Source organism: Nuphar pumila, chromosome 3, assembly GCF_984573655.1.
Source record: "Nuphar pumila chromosome 3, dmNupPumi1.hap1.1, whole genome shotgun sequence".
Taxonomy (NCBI): Eukaryota; Viridiplantae; Streptophyta; class Magnoliopsida; order Nymphaeales; family Nymphaeaceae; genus Nuphar; species Nuphar pumila.
In genome coordinates this window covers 141,883,132-141,898,785 of record NC_143251.1, presented here as the reverse complement: position 1 = coordinate 141,898,785, position 15,654 = coordinate 141,883,132, and the positions used below count along the sequence as shown (strand labels likewise).

General features: G+C 39.5%; 1 protein-coding gene across 1 annotated transcript; it reads left to right on the top strand.

Moving 5' to 3' along the window:
* Positions 1-130: 130 nt before the first annotated feature.
* Positions 131-13,151, top strand: LOC149844157 (Pectin lyase-like superfamily protein). Its single transcript, XM_090001044.1, has 7 exons — positions 131-381; positions 2,747-2,915; positions 3,554-3,760; positions 4,987-5,234; positions 6,336-6,477; positions 12,930-12,986; positions 13,098-13,151. The coding sequence occupies exons 1-7, from the start codon at positions 131-133 to the stop codon at positions 13,149-13,151; spliced, it is 1,128 nt and encodes a 375-aa protein (XP_089857170.1).
* The last annotated feature ends 2,503 nt before the right edge of the window (positions 13,152-15,654 follow it).

Below are 15,654 nucleotides of genomic sequence, written 5' to 3'. Positions count from 1 at the left end.
CACCAAAACCAAAACAACCACTAAGTTGGCCAACCAAACAAAGAAAACCCCCTCCCCTTAATTCCATTCACTTCTTCATAAACCACCAGAAGACGTACGTACGAGATATCTCTCTCTCTCTCCGGCGAGGATGACGAGTCTCCGGCCTTTCCCTCTCTTCTTACTGCTAGCGGTTATCTTCCTTGCCCAAGGACGAGAGGTTTCGGCGGGGGACCTGCTGATAGACGCGCCGCTGCTGTCGTCGAAGGTGAACAGCACGATGATGTTGAAGGTGGACGCATCGGGGAAGGGTAACTTCAGCTCCGTGCAGGCCGCCATCGACGCCGTTCCGGAAGGCAACAACCAGTGGGTCATCATTCACGTCAAGAAGGGCGTCTACCGGTATCAATGAATCTCTCTCTCTCTCTCTCTCTGGTCATAGTCAATATCATCGAAGATTGGTGATACTGAATATGACACACGTATTCATTGCTGTGGATCTTGTGGTCCCCACATGACGGAAGGAAACGGTTCCGGTGGCACAATTGTGTCTCACGGCGGTCACGCCCTCGAATCATGGAGGCTGGATCGGGTGCAACTACGTGCATGTGCCGCTGCACCGTACCACCACTCGTTTTTCTGACCTATGTCACAATGATTTGTGGACTCGGAGATACAGGATTCGGGTTAGACTCGGAAGTCCAAAATTTTTTTTAAATGGGATACGAGTTCATAATTTTTTAATTCTTAATCAATAAAAACCATTTTTAAATATTTTAACATTAAAAATATTTTTTTATTGAAATACATTTATAAATAATAAAATATTAAAAAATATGTGGCAGTTTCAGAATCCGCGTGTCCATACGTATCATCAGAGACACGCAGCGCCATTTTAAGCTGATGGGTGGAGGTCAGGTGCAGTGGGCACATGCACTTTGTGCAATGTGATTGCACCTAATCTAAATTTCATCAGGTGGGGTCCAATGGCTTTGAACTATGAATTCCTATAGGACATATATTTAATATCACCGATTTGCGATGATATTGGATATAGCGTCATCTCTATTGCTAATTAATTGATGATATTCAATATGAATAGCAATTGCTCACAAATAGGTATGGGCATCGGGCCGTTTATTAACGGGCCGGGTTTTGGACCAGTTCTTAATGCACTCGGGTTTGAAGAAAAGCCCATGGCCCGGGCCAATGTAAAGCGGGCTGGGTTCGGCCCGGCCTAGCCCAATCCTAAAATGCATAAATGCTTGACCCGATTATAGGTTAATGAGAGAATAGCAAGTTCAACTAATTCTTAATTAGTGCAACTAATTAGGTAAATAGTAATAATTAACAATTGCAAGTTTTCATGCAACTAATTAGGTAAATAATAATAGATATTTAAGTTATTATGTAGTAATTAATCTTTAAAAATTATATTATTAAAAAATTTAATAAATAACTCATGCCCATTGGGCCAAGCCGAGCCCAGCCCACGTATATAATGAGCCCGGGCCTAAAATCATGGCCCAAACCCCGCCCATGGTGGGCCAAGTTGGCTTGGCCCATCGGGTTGAGCCCAGGTCTGGTATAAAATTTCACAAACCATACCCGTCTCTATGTATTAATCAGACCTCCGACCTGGATTCTAATTGGGTATTTTTATTTATCATCAAACCCTGACTCTATAGGATTTGGTATGGGTCGGGTCCTGGTCAAACCCGACCCGTTGACACCCCTAGACATCACTAGTTCGAAACCTATGGACATGTGTCCCCAGTCAGGCCAAATCTGTGTGTGTCTTTTGGAGGGGAGACCTCGGGTTTTGTATACCAATGACTTCATGTGGTTTTCCTCAATTATCAAAAAAAAAAAAATACAAACTTGTTAACATTGAATTCATGTGCTATATCAAAAAAATTGTGAAAGTGCATAGCCTCCACTTATATTAAGAATTCAAATTACTGCTAAATTACAGTGGAATAAGCACCAACAAAAGCAATGAATGAGGGGTTGGATGGGAATTCTCAACCCCATTAATTCTTTCCACAGTATCTAAAAACATTCTTTCCACAGTATCTAAAAACATTCTTAGGGCTTGTCTGTCACATGTAATTTTCATCCAAAATTGCTGAGCTGACGTTACTTTCTCTTCTTTTTTATTACTTGCCAAACATACATCAAATCATCATGGCAGAAAAGTGCTATGCTGGCACAAGTGAGCTTCAGTTTTTTCTATCACCTACTACTTTTCATGTGTAAATTCTTTCATACCATCTCCCTACGAAAGCATTCTCATGAGAAGGCCGAGCTAACAGGATTTTTTGGAAATCTGTGTCTATTCTCATCAAAGCCTTTCCTTTCCCTAAGAATGAAACAAACGAGGCCTAAGGCACATTTGAATGCCTGCAGATCTACCATCTAAGAGCCAGATATGGCACGGGGTCTGTACCAAACATCCTCCTATCTTGCAAAGATTGGATCAGTCAAATCCTCAAAACCTTAAGATGCATGATTTTCTGGCCTAATTTGGGAGGGGTTTGGGTTCAGGGCAGAGCTCCTCAGATATGAAATATCTTTGTGATTTGAGATATTTGAAATATTAGGTAAAAAAAGATGTAACACTATTCAAAATTACTATTTCTTTTTTTTGGGTGATAATGAGAAACTACAATGCCTTCAAGGACAGCAAAAAGCTGCAATAAAACTTATTTTTAATCTCAACATACAGTCACAAATATTTTGCTAACTTGTTCATTCTGATGTACAGGGAAAAGGTAAAGATTCCTGCGAGCAAGCCATTTATTTTCTTGAGAGGGAACGGCAAGGGAAGGACATACATCGTATGGAATGATAGTGCCAATAAGGACAACGCATCAGCTTCAGCCACCTTCACTGTTGATGCATCCAACTTTATTGCGTGGGGCATTAGCTTCAAGGTACAACAAATGCTGTTTCTTTTCATCAACACAATAGTAGTTGATAATCTTAGGGATGTAAACGGTTTCAGACTCGTGTCCCATGTCAATTTACATGTAACTGGAGTCGGATTCCGACGTGAAATACTAAAACCTAATCGGAGCCCAATGATTATCAATCGGTGAGTTCGGGTTCCGACGGAAAATACTAAAATGGAATCAGAGCCCAATGATTATCAATTGGATATCCGGCTAATAAGGATTTGAATTTGGTCGGATATCCAACCCAGACCAACACTCTGGGCATCCTTAAGTTGTCATTATTTATTTATTTATTTTTGGATAGACCACGGAAAACCCCCGCATCACTGACCACACATTGGCTGGCCTCCGGTTGGTAAAACCTTTGAGGCCCTTCCTGAGGTTTCAAACTTATGATGTCCTGTCAACTTGGTACACCTAGCTTCGACCTTGCAGCTTATGACATCCCATCAACTTAGGCACACCCAGCTTTAACGTTGCAGCAAGGGATGCCACTCACAGGTTTTGAACTTGTGGCATCCCGTAAACTTGGTGACATTCACAAGCCACCCCTACCATATGAGTTGTCATTAGTTTTATGAATAATGTTATTGGTGGCTTTTTTCTTTTTGTTCCAGAATGATGCTCCAGCAGGAGTGGCAGGATCTCCATTTAATCAATCTGTTGCAGTAGTGGTTGGAGGAGACAAGTCTGCATTTTATCACTGTGGGTTCTATAGCCTTCATAACACCTTGTCAGATTACAAAGGAAGACATTTCTATGAGTCATGTTACATCCAGGGCTCCATCGATTTCATTTATGGCCATGCTCAATCAATTTTCAAGGTATTTTTAAGTGTGCAAAAAATTGGGAAATGTCTATCAATTAATACATATGCGATGCATGTCCCAACTATTATTGCCTTCCCCATCATTAATCATATTAATTTAGTGTCTATCAATTGAGTTTAGTTTGCTCTCCTCAATGCAAATCCTATGGCTTTTGGCTGTGAGATATTAATTAGAGGATGCTAATCATATATGAAAGATTAGATCTAGTTTTTTTTTTTGCTAGGCCAAGGAAAAATACCCTCCATCACTAACCGCACGTAGGCAGGCCTCTGATTGGTAGACCGTTGAGACCCCTCCCTGCCCTCGAGGGAGTACACCCAGTTTCAACCTTACAGCAAAGGACACACCCCATGGGTTTCGAACTGTGGCCAGCCCATGTAAATTGACAAATCACAGTCACCCTAAGTTAGGAAGACTAGATCTAGTTTATTGTTATTGTTTGCATGCTCTTTTTCTCTTCAATGCAAATCTTTCTGCTCCTTATCTGAGTTGTATTGATTACTTTCTTCCAACCACATCTGAAAGATTAGGCCTAGTCTATCATGTTTAATTGCACACTAACAATAGTTTTATACCTTGGTCAAATTTAGATAATGGGTAATTGAGATGGATCCATCAGCACCTTCCTGGGCCTTGACCTAACCCAAGACCAATTAATTCAGGCTTAATTCGAATCAAACTGGGCATTAACATAGAAGCATTTGAGCTAGACTCATCCGAGTTTTTTTTTTTGGATAATCCAAGGCAACCTTGCCCACCCCATCACCGATCGCACATTGGCTGGTCTCCAGTTGGTAAAACTCTTGAGGTCTCCCTGCTCACCAGGGAGACCTTGCAGCAAGGGACACCACCTGTGGGTTTTGAACTTGTGACGTCCGGTGAACTTGGTGACATTCACAAGTCGCCCTTACCAGATGAGCGGAGCCCTTGTGGGCTAGAGTCACCAGTGTTGGATTTAGCTTTTATGAATGATTTTGACTTGAATTTTTTTTTATTACGCGGGGACCCGGCATCGGGTCGGGTCAAGAGACTTGCCGCAGTAAAAAGTCCTGCCAAGCTAGCCACTCTCAACAGTGCAAAACCCCAATTTCACCCCCTTTGCATTTGTGTGCATGTATATAACACTAAATAAGCATGAAGTAATGCAAAGTTATGATTAAGTATATAGGATCTTGCACTTTCATAGATATTCTGATGTTGTAATTCTTTGGCACATGCAGAACTGTGAAGTGTTTGTTGTTGCTGACAAGCGGCAACAAATACTTGGTTCAGTTACATCCCAGACCAGGCACGGTCCAACAGAGAATGGAGGTTTCGTCTTTCTCAAGGGGAAGGTTTATGGGATAGGCAGTGTTTACCTGGGAAGAGCACGCGGTGAATATGGGAGAGTGATCTTTGCCAAGACATACCTTTCCAAAACCATCAAGCCTCAGGGCTGGACCAATTGGAGGTTCTCCGGCGATGAATCGTACGTTTTTCTTTGCTTGCTAGCGTTAAAGGCCATTTTTTTCATTCCCAAGAATAGAAAAACCTTTCATGGTGAAAAGGCACAGATTTCTAAAAAAAAAATCTACCATGTAGTGGTCAGAAAAACCAAGGCTCACTTGTGACAGCATCAATGATTTGATGTTTATTTTATTCTCAGAGGAAAAAGGAAAAGAAAAGAAAAGGATTGCAGCTCAGCAATTTTAATAAAAATTGCATAAAACAAATTATTTCATGTATTTTTCCTAAAATAATACTTTAACTCATTAAAAACGATCTTTTTTCCTTAAAAGGAGTGAAACAAATAACTTAATGAGAACGGGCTTACATAATAAATGAAAAAAAATAACTTTCCTATGAAAATGACTTCACACCACTACTCATAAGGTAGCATTTCCCTCATAGGTGTCTCTTTAGAGGGAAAGTAGCTTTTCTTGTGTCAGTGTGTAACAAACGCCTATGAGATCGGCAAAGACACAGATCAAATAAAAAAAATCAGATATGGGTCGGGTCCTCATTGACCTGAAAATAGATCCAACTTTAAATGAGTGGATTCATTTTTGGATATAGATCCAATTATAAACACGACAGGATTTTGGAGTCGAATATGGCCTCACCCACTCTGTTAAAGCTCAACGGGTCTCGTGAACCCCATGTAAGTTTTTTCATGCACTACAAGAAATGGGACCTTTATTGATGCTAAATTAATGCTAGTAAAAGTTTGAGTAGTACTAGTAGTTTTGTCAATAAAAGTGTTGCCGGTAATACATTTATTGTACTAATGCATAGTGCAAGTGAATGATTTTTTACTTGTACTAAAATAACACCAGAAAAAATGCCTTTTGATGGTAAAAACAATGCAAAAAAATGCCTTTTCTGACGCTAAATTAGCGCTAGAAACAATGCATTTTTGAAATTTTTTAGCATAAAAAAATGTTTTTTCTGGTGCTTTTTTAATGCCAATAATAGTTTTCTTTCGCTAATTTAGTTTGTTTCATGTATAACCTGAAACTACTAATACATTTCAGAATTTAAAAATATATATTTCATATATTTATGCCTTGCATTTTCATGAATGCAACAGGAACTTGTTGTATGCCGAGTACGATTGCCATGGCCCAGGAGCAGACACTGACCAACGAGTTGAATGGTCTAAGCAGCTAACTGCTGAAGAAGCTGAGCCATACATGAGCATAGACTTCATTGATGGCAACAACTGGTTGCCAGTGTACTAATTGAGGGGAAATGTTTTAATGAAAAGCAAAGCAGAAGAAATAAAGATATGTTGATCTTTGTGGGCTGAAGCTTTGGCTGGTTTTCTGAAAAATTCGGCCGTTAATTTGTTGTTGTAGATAAAAACCTAGCTATAGCTTATTGATGAAACTTGTATTTATCTGTGCAACTTCACCTCTCATGATATAAAATGAAGGTGAGATGGATGTATTAGAAAACTCTGAATTGCAATATTAGTGTTTGGTGGATCTCTAATTTGGGTCTTGATCTTGTGAGTATGTCATTACATCTCTATTCACCATATGTTCTTTATTATGGCCCTTTTTAAGGTTGCCATCCAACGGCTGTGATGACACTTAAACATGCATGCTATTTCAAGGTGAGCATTGAAATAAAAGTGTATTTTTCTATAAACTCTCTGACGATTTTATAGGTAGCGATTTGTAGGTACCACAATTTACTTGCATAGCGATTTATAGGCACTACGAGTTATACGCATCATGATTTATTGGCACAACGTTTTGTAACTATCACGATTTGCAGACACATCGATTTACGTGGTTCGGTCTTTAAGACCTACGTCCACCATAAGCAACCACTACAACTCTCTTTATTTTTTTCTTTCAATGAAATCATATGAGGTACATTTTGATTTTTATATCAAAGCTAATTAACCAAAAGAAGATATTTAGGAGAAGGAAGAGGAAACTCAATCTTATCCCAACAGGAAGAGAGAGAGCTTTTAGGAAACTTAACAAACAACGGTTGCCGACTTGCCTTATCTCCATCACTCCCCCGCAAGTGGGGTGTAAATATCATGACATCCCCACTTGTTTAACATGTCCTTGAGTTGAGCATGTGTGACTCCTTTTGTTAGCCCATCTGAAGCTTGATCGATACTCTTTGTGTAAAGTGTACAAATCTCTCCACATTGAACGTTTTCCTTGACAAAGTGACAATCAATTTTGATATGCTTAGTTCTTTCATGAAAGACAGGATTAGCTGCAATGTGAATAGTCGCTTGGTTATCACAATACATTGGTATAGGTGAGCTTGTATTGAACCCGAGCTCAGATAGAAGATTCTTGATCCAAATGAGTTCACTGGTAGTGGTAGTCATGGCTATGTATTCTGCCTTAACACTGGATCTAGAAACCACACTTTGTTTCTTGCTCTTTCATGATACTAAATTATCTCTGACATATACACAATATCTTGTAGTAGATCTACATTCCTGGCTACCCGCCCAATCAACATCTGAGAATCCTTTTATGTCTATGTTGTCATTCTTTTTATACCACAATCCTTGTCCAGACACCTTTTTCAAATACTTGAGGATTCGATCAATAGCCTTTATATGACTTTGTCAAGGAGCTTGCATATGTTGACTTACCTGACTAACGACATATGTAATATCCAGACGAGTTTTCCAACAATTCGCTGATATTGAGTGATGTTTGCAACTAGTTCATCTTGATCTTTCATTGAATTGCATTCGGTTTCTATAAAAGTATTAGCAAGTTTACTTTCAAGTTTTTTCGGTTTCTTTAAGTAAATTGAGAGTGTATTTTTTTTAGACAGAAATATCCCCTTTTTTTAATTAGCCACCTCTATGCTCAAAAAACATTTCAGCCTACCCAAATCTTTAATTTTAAATAATTTTTGAAGAAGTTCTTTGGCAGCAATAATTTTTTGAATATTATTCCCGATGATGATGATGTCATCAACATAGATCAACATGATAACCATCGAGTCATTTTCCCTTTTGAAAAATATAGAGTTGTCTGCAGATTTTTTAACAAACCCATACTTTTCAATGGCATTGCTCAATTTAAGATGCTAAGCTCTTGGAGATTGCTTCAATCCATATATAGATTTGTGAAGCTTGTAGGCAAGAGAAGGATCTTTTTCTTGAGGATGACCTGACGGCAAGCTCATATAGACTTCTTCTTGAAGGTCGCCTTGCAAGAAGGAGTTCTTCACATCAAGTTGATACAACAACCATTTTAAATTGCAAGTAATGGATAAAATAATATATACACTATTCATTTTCACAACCGGGGCAAATGTTTCTTCGTAATCGATCCCTTGGGTTTGAGTGTATCCTTTTGCAACAAGTCTTGCCTTGTGTCTTTCGATAGATCTATCACTTTTAATTTTTTTTTTTGAAAATCCATCGACACCCTATAATCTTTTTCTTTTCCTGAAGGGAAACAATTTCCCATGTTTTATTTTTATGCAGAGTGTCAAGTTCCTCTTTCATCGCCTTAACCCAAACTGGCTCATTTTTTGCTTCTTCGTATGATATCGGTTCATGATTGGCATCAATAAAACTTAGAAATGCCATGGCAAATGCCCATAGCTAATTTGTTTTTCAATAGGATGTTTAGTGGCCGTATAGGTAATAAAATCTTTCAAGTGATCAGGAGGTCTAGAGACTCGCTGAGATCTTTTTACATCTGGATGGTGGACCACTACCTGTTCATTGAAAGTGTGGCCTGTACTATTTGGGGGCAGATCATCCGTTCTTTGGGACTCACTAATGGATCTAGTAACTTTGGTTATCAACAGATCATCACAGGCGTCAATACTGGAGAGAACCACCTCCCCCTCACAACATTCTTCGTTAGAGACATATTTGAAGAAAGGTATATCTTCATCAAAGTTGACATCACCCGAGATATACAAGCATTTTTCTTCTAGATTATAACACCTATATGCCTTTTTCATCGTGGAGTATCCCAAGAATAAACATTTTCGAGCTCGGTGCCTGAGTTTGTCTCGATCACCTTTAGGAATTAACATATACATGATGCAACCAAAAACTCGCAAATGTTCAACACTCGGGTTTTTTCCTTTCAACAGTTCCCATGGGGATCTTCCTTGAAGATTTACCGATGGGAGGCGATTTATAATATAGCATGCTATCATGATAGTGTCACTCCAAAATATTTTTGGCATGTGAGTTTGGAAAAGTAAGGATCTAGTTACCTTGAGAAGATGCCTATTTTTTCGCTCAGTGACTCCATTCTGTTGTGGAGTTTCGACGCAGGTAAACTGATGATCCAAGTCATTTTGGTCTTCAAATTCTTAAAAACTCTTGTTTTTAAATTATGTCCCATTGTTAGTTCTCAAAATCTTAATCCGAGTATCAAACTGCGTGTAAACCATATTGTAAAAATTCTTAAATCTTTCGAAAACTTCATCCTTGGATTTGAGCAAGTATATCTGTCATTTTTTACTGATCATCAATTAATGTTAAATAATACTTAAAACCAGCATGTGACGCCGTGGGTGCAGGACCCCAAACATCTGAATGAACAAGATCAAACAATTTACTAGCAACATTGTCAGATATTGGGAATGGAGGTTGAGTCATCTTTGCATATCGACAAACATCACACATATGAGTGTCAAAAGCAACATCAGGAACCAAGGCTGAAAGAGACCTGTTCGAAGGATGTCCCAACCTGAGATGTCACATCTAACCATTATTCACGCTTTGACTAGAGATCATAGCCGAGTCCTCTTTATTTATCACATAGGGGCCTTGCTCAAGATGCCCCTCACCAATCTTCTTGTGTGACTGCCTCCTATAAAAAAAGAGGGGACACAACACTGAAGTTAAACATGAATTGAACCATAAGCAGCTCACCCTGTTTCCCAACTCTACTTGGGTCTTTCAATTCCATGAATCAAGTATGATTTAAAGGAAACATAAGGAGATATGTATCAACCAAGCTTCTGGCAAAAGTTCACTTTTTGATTAATTTTCATAAATTCACTATAAATAATTATAAGAAAAGATGGTTAAGATGAAAAAACTCAATAAGCGTGTATTAAGCTTTGGTTGAACCAACAATGCAAGAGAGAGAGAGAGAGAAAGAAAGAGAGAAAGATGTTAACTATAACCATGACTTTGGGCATGCTCAGTCATTGAACTGTATCAGAGTGTATACAAGGTTAAAAAAAATCATATATATGACTGACTAGTGATTACAAACGATTCTGGCTTCGTGCTGGTGAGTTGCAACCTATTTTTTTTAACTTGGAGAAACTACTCCAGCCACAGTGACCTAGCCGTGCTGGCTCAGCCTGCCGTATACGTACGGTCTCTGTCCATGTTAGTGAAAAACTCTGAGGGCTTACCCCTCGACCCCAGGGAGTCATCAAATGGTCTAGGCCCCCATCCCATTATGCCAAACCCCTTGGGTCGAGTGAGCTGCAAACTATACTATGAACTAAAAATGGTTCTTTTGATTTAGTCCATTTTTGCAATCCTTTGTTATAGACATTGTAGCATGTGTGTTAGTCACATAAGGGGCATGAAGACCTGACATCCCATTATTGCCATATTTAAACTAGGGTGATAATTGAACAAGTGGATTACCAACGGGGGACTCCATCTGTTTGGTAGGAGTAGTTTCTGCAAGTCATCTTGTGATGAAACATTGCAAGTTTGAGCCACACTTACATGGGTGGTTGAATAACTGCCTATTTGTATAGCCACCAGTAGGGCTTGTGAGGAGGTGCCTTAATCCCCAGCTTGATCATAAAAAAGAAAAATTAAACAAGAGGATTACACATGTTCCCTTGTGACTTACATTGTATAGTTGCACTTAGAGTCTGTTTTGCTTTTGTTGAGTCTGATGTAAGTTGCCTGGTTCAAGTGAATCAATACCCTGAAGGAGCAGCTCGTATACTTGAATTGTAATAGCCTGCAAGCAAAATTGTGAATAAAGCAAATGCGTTGAGCTTTCTTTTGTTCACCCTCGTTGTGATTGCTTCTTGTGATTGCAATTTATCTCCATCTATTTTCTTTTGCTCTCTTGCACTCTGATTACAAGCTTCCATGACCGGCAAGCGAGCTGACAAGTAGGCTTGCGGCGGTGAGGAGGGACTGTCGCGTCGTGCTGGCCCATTGAATGAAATAGGCCCGTGACAAGTGGTACCAGAGCCCGTTCTTATGCTGGGGAAGGGATTTTGAAGTCGGTGTCGACAGACACGCCGACAAGCTGTGATTTATGAGCAAGACATCGTGGCGCCTTATCAAAACTTACGCAACACCAAAGGCAAGGCAATTGCCGAAGCCGAGAAGATGGGTTCACCTCGAGGCCAAGAAGAGTTGGCTGCAACTGTTAACAAGTGGTGGAAGATGTGACTTCGCATGAGGAAGCAATTTCACGTGCATGTGAATCATTCAGTGGACTGAATGATGTGGTGGCGAGCCTGCAAGAACAAGTAAACTTACTAATGGGGCATGTCACTTCGTTGATCACTACAGTGGTCGACTTACAGACTGAAGTAGGGGAGCTTCAGTTGAGGAACCGTACGTTGCAGCAGATGGTGACCCTAAATGGCAAAAATTGTGAGAGGCCATCAAGGATTGATGTGCCAAGACCCGCGAAATTCAATGGTTCTCGTGATAGCAAGGCCATTGAGAACTTTTTGTTCCAAGTAGAAGACTACCTGGATATTCAAAATATGATCATTGAGGATCTAAGTATTAAGGTCGTAGCAGCCTTACTTGGTGGAGATGCTATCGCTTGGTGGGGGAAAAAGCACAAATATATGATTTCTCAGTTCATTCAAATTTTTATACAACAACAACAACAACTACGCAACAAGTTTTGTTGTAGTAGACTTAGTACGCCCCAGTGGAGCTTATCTATTCATGCAGTGGTTTCCCTTTTCAATTAACAGTCACTAACATGCATGTGGGTGGTTTTTGTTTTGTGCTTTGTACTATGAATTTTTAAGTCCATGTTGTACATCTGGTTCAAACCGAAATGTTTCTTTCTTTTCTTCTTCTTCCTTTTCCTCTTTTTAAATCCATGCTATTCATTGGTGAACATAATGCTTGTGTTGCAGACACACTGAGTGAGTCAACAACTCTAATTAGTGGGATAGCTTATGGGGGCTATGCAAGAAAGGTACTGTCTATTTAAACTAAATCAATTAACTTGTTTGTTTTCTTCTGCAATCTTTATAGTTTCCAAACAAAAGAAATGATACATTATCACACAGACAGGCAACATATAAAAGTGTCAATGTCCATTTATAGTAGAACTATATTTTTTCATGCCATGGGCCCAAAGAATTTACCAAAATGCACCTAGAATGTATTCTGTTGAATGTCACATGGATTTTGGGTAGATTATACAGATTTTCTTTTTTCTTGAGATAATGAAAACAAGAGCAGTCAATGACTCATTCCTAACCTTTATGTTCGCACAGATTATTGGGAGGGTCTTATATAAAATGCCTTCATCTCTTGGTCCTACACGTATAGAGGACTATCCTGAGTATCTTTTTGAGGCCCTTGAAGAAGCCCTTGCACTGGTAGGTCCTGTGAAATGCTATAAATTTACAAATCATAATTAGAAATTTCGGAAGCTTCCATGTGAATTTCATGAGTACATTGTATGCCACATTCTTGTGCCAGATTTGGTTGGAGGAATCCCTATTTGTTTCAAGAATGTTTACTTGTGTATACCCCAATGTATTCTCATGTAACATATGTCCATATTTGAATCTTCTTGGCTGGTTAATGTGTATATATATCATCCTATGTTTACTTTTCATAATAGCTGTTTGTTTTGCTTTATCATAGCAATTATCCTTTCTTATCTGTTTTCCTTTAGTTTCATCCAGCACTGTCTATTGATCTTGTGAGGCCCGCCCTGTGAATCTGGAAGCAACAAGACTTGCATCATTGATTATTTTTTAGACTATGATTTGGTGTCTCCATATGCTTATTCTATAAGTCCCCCATTGTCGATGTCATTTGCTTGTTCTGCAAAACCTCCATTGTCATTTTTTCCCCACATTTTGTCCTTTGGATGAACACGGTGATAGAATGGTGTTTTAAATGCCTAAACTTGCTTCCCCATCAAAATTAGTTGTAAAGGGTATCTTATTTCTAGGACCCTTTGCCTTTCATTCTGTTGCCACCTTTTAATGCCCCCCCCATCTTTTTCTTTATTTTTATTTTTTATAAGCAATTTGCAGGACACCCCCTGTGGGGTTTCGAACCCGAGAACCCCTCGATTATGATATTGTGACCTAGTCATCCAGCTATCTCATTCGACTGAACCCCTCATGCTCTTGCATAATGGATTCAGGAACCTGAGTAGTCTCAGACTTCAGCTTAACTGGAGAAGAAGAATTGGTCCAAATCTTGACCAGGCTGGTCAAGTCATTACTGACAGTAATAAGTTGTGGTCACACTAGTCTGCTGTCTCTTAACCCTTTGTTGGGAATCCTTCTACTCATGCTCGAGGCTGTCTTAAAGAACTGTTGGTTCAAATCGAGAAGCACACAACAACACACTACAGAATAGTAACTTAATAATGAAAGAGGTCAATACTAAAAACACTTAGTATAAGATAAAAACTTAGGTAAAAACACAAGGTGAGAAACTACAACTCGTACAAGCTATAAAACCCACCATTTATAGATAAAAAACTTATAATTGCTTCTTCCTAATTAATAGGCACTACCCCATTATTCATATTACTAATGCACGACTCTAGTAACTCACAAAACTTATTTCTTATGTTTTGGAATCACACAGACACTGTTGCGACCCAAACCCAGATTTCCCGACCCTTAAGGAAACTCTTTTTTTTTTTTTTGAAAACCAAAGCGCAAGCGCGGAAAAAGCCAAAGGGAAAGACCAACAAGCGGGAAACCCTAGGTGGTCACTACAGGTGTGAAACAACATTTAAATGAAACAACCTTTATTAAATACAGCTTTACAAAATTGTATATCCGATCCCTTATACAAAACACTGCCAGGATCCAACAAGCGAGGTTCAGAAGTGTGGGTTCGAAGTCCGCTGCAGCACATCGAGCTCCACCGCACGTCAAAGTAAACATGTATCCCCATAAAACGGGGTCAGTACTCTTTCGAGCTGGTGAGACAAACCAACAAGATATGCCAAAGATGTGGAAATCAAGAACAAGCTATACATGGTAAACGTAGCATGCCAATATACAGTATTTGAGCAGTTGCAGCATGGACAAGTATAGAACAGTGATATCCAAACATGGAGTATTATCGACAACCTCTATAGCATGCATCAAGGAACATGATTCAGCGATGGATCAACATTGGTAACAAAGTATGCATCACAGAACATAAAGTACAAATGTATCAATAAGAAAGGCTGTAACTAGTATACATCCTTGCAAATAGTCAAAGCATAAGTGACTATTATGCATCACAGAACATAAAGTACAAGTGAACAATCTTGTGCATTGTGTCATAGGTGGAATAACTATCCTATGATGATTCCAACATCGTATGTTATGATGCTATGATGGGACAGTTAGAAGCATTTGGCATGAAAGGCTTAACTCACAAGCAATGCCAAGGTTCCCAACCAGTACGTTGCAACCATAAGCGAGCCCATCTCGCTAACCACTAGCCAAGGAGTTCCAAGGTTGCGCTAGTCTTGCACCACTGCAATACCCATAGGCTAATTACATGTGTCTCGCACTACTGCAATATCCATAGGTTAAATTGCATGTGTCTCGCACTACTGCAATATCCATAGTGCATCCCAAGACATAGCAACACGATTATGCCCACGTTCCTTAGTTGACAAACATACGAGAGTTGTTAACATGAGTTAGTGATCACATTCATCATGCGTGTCATCTATGTACTAAAATGTGCACCAACAACGCTAAGTAGTATCATGATACATCACATCGGTCCACACACATACATCGCATGAATCCAAACACTTAGTGCACTCGTTGGGATATTGGATCCCACTCCCAGCACACTTGCAGCCCTTTGGCTAAAGCTTGGATGTCTACTAACAAGGCTATAGGCACGACAATGGAAATGGAAATTTACATATAAAGTTTGCTTCTGTTTGACGAGTACAATCCATTGTGATACGATGAGTCAAATCCATCACGTTGCTGGGGTATTGGACCCCGCGGTACGTATGCACATGCATCCGCATAGGCTGCAGCTCGGATCGCCATAAACCAACACTCAAATGCGCAACTACGGGAGAGAAAATCATCTATTAGGACTGCCGGTCATTCGTTGTCATGTGGCAACTCGCGCACGTGCACCGGGTGCAGCTAAGAAGGAAAACCCAGGTCTGGATCGACTGGTCCAGACATCACTTGGGCCTCGGCCAATACCA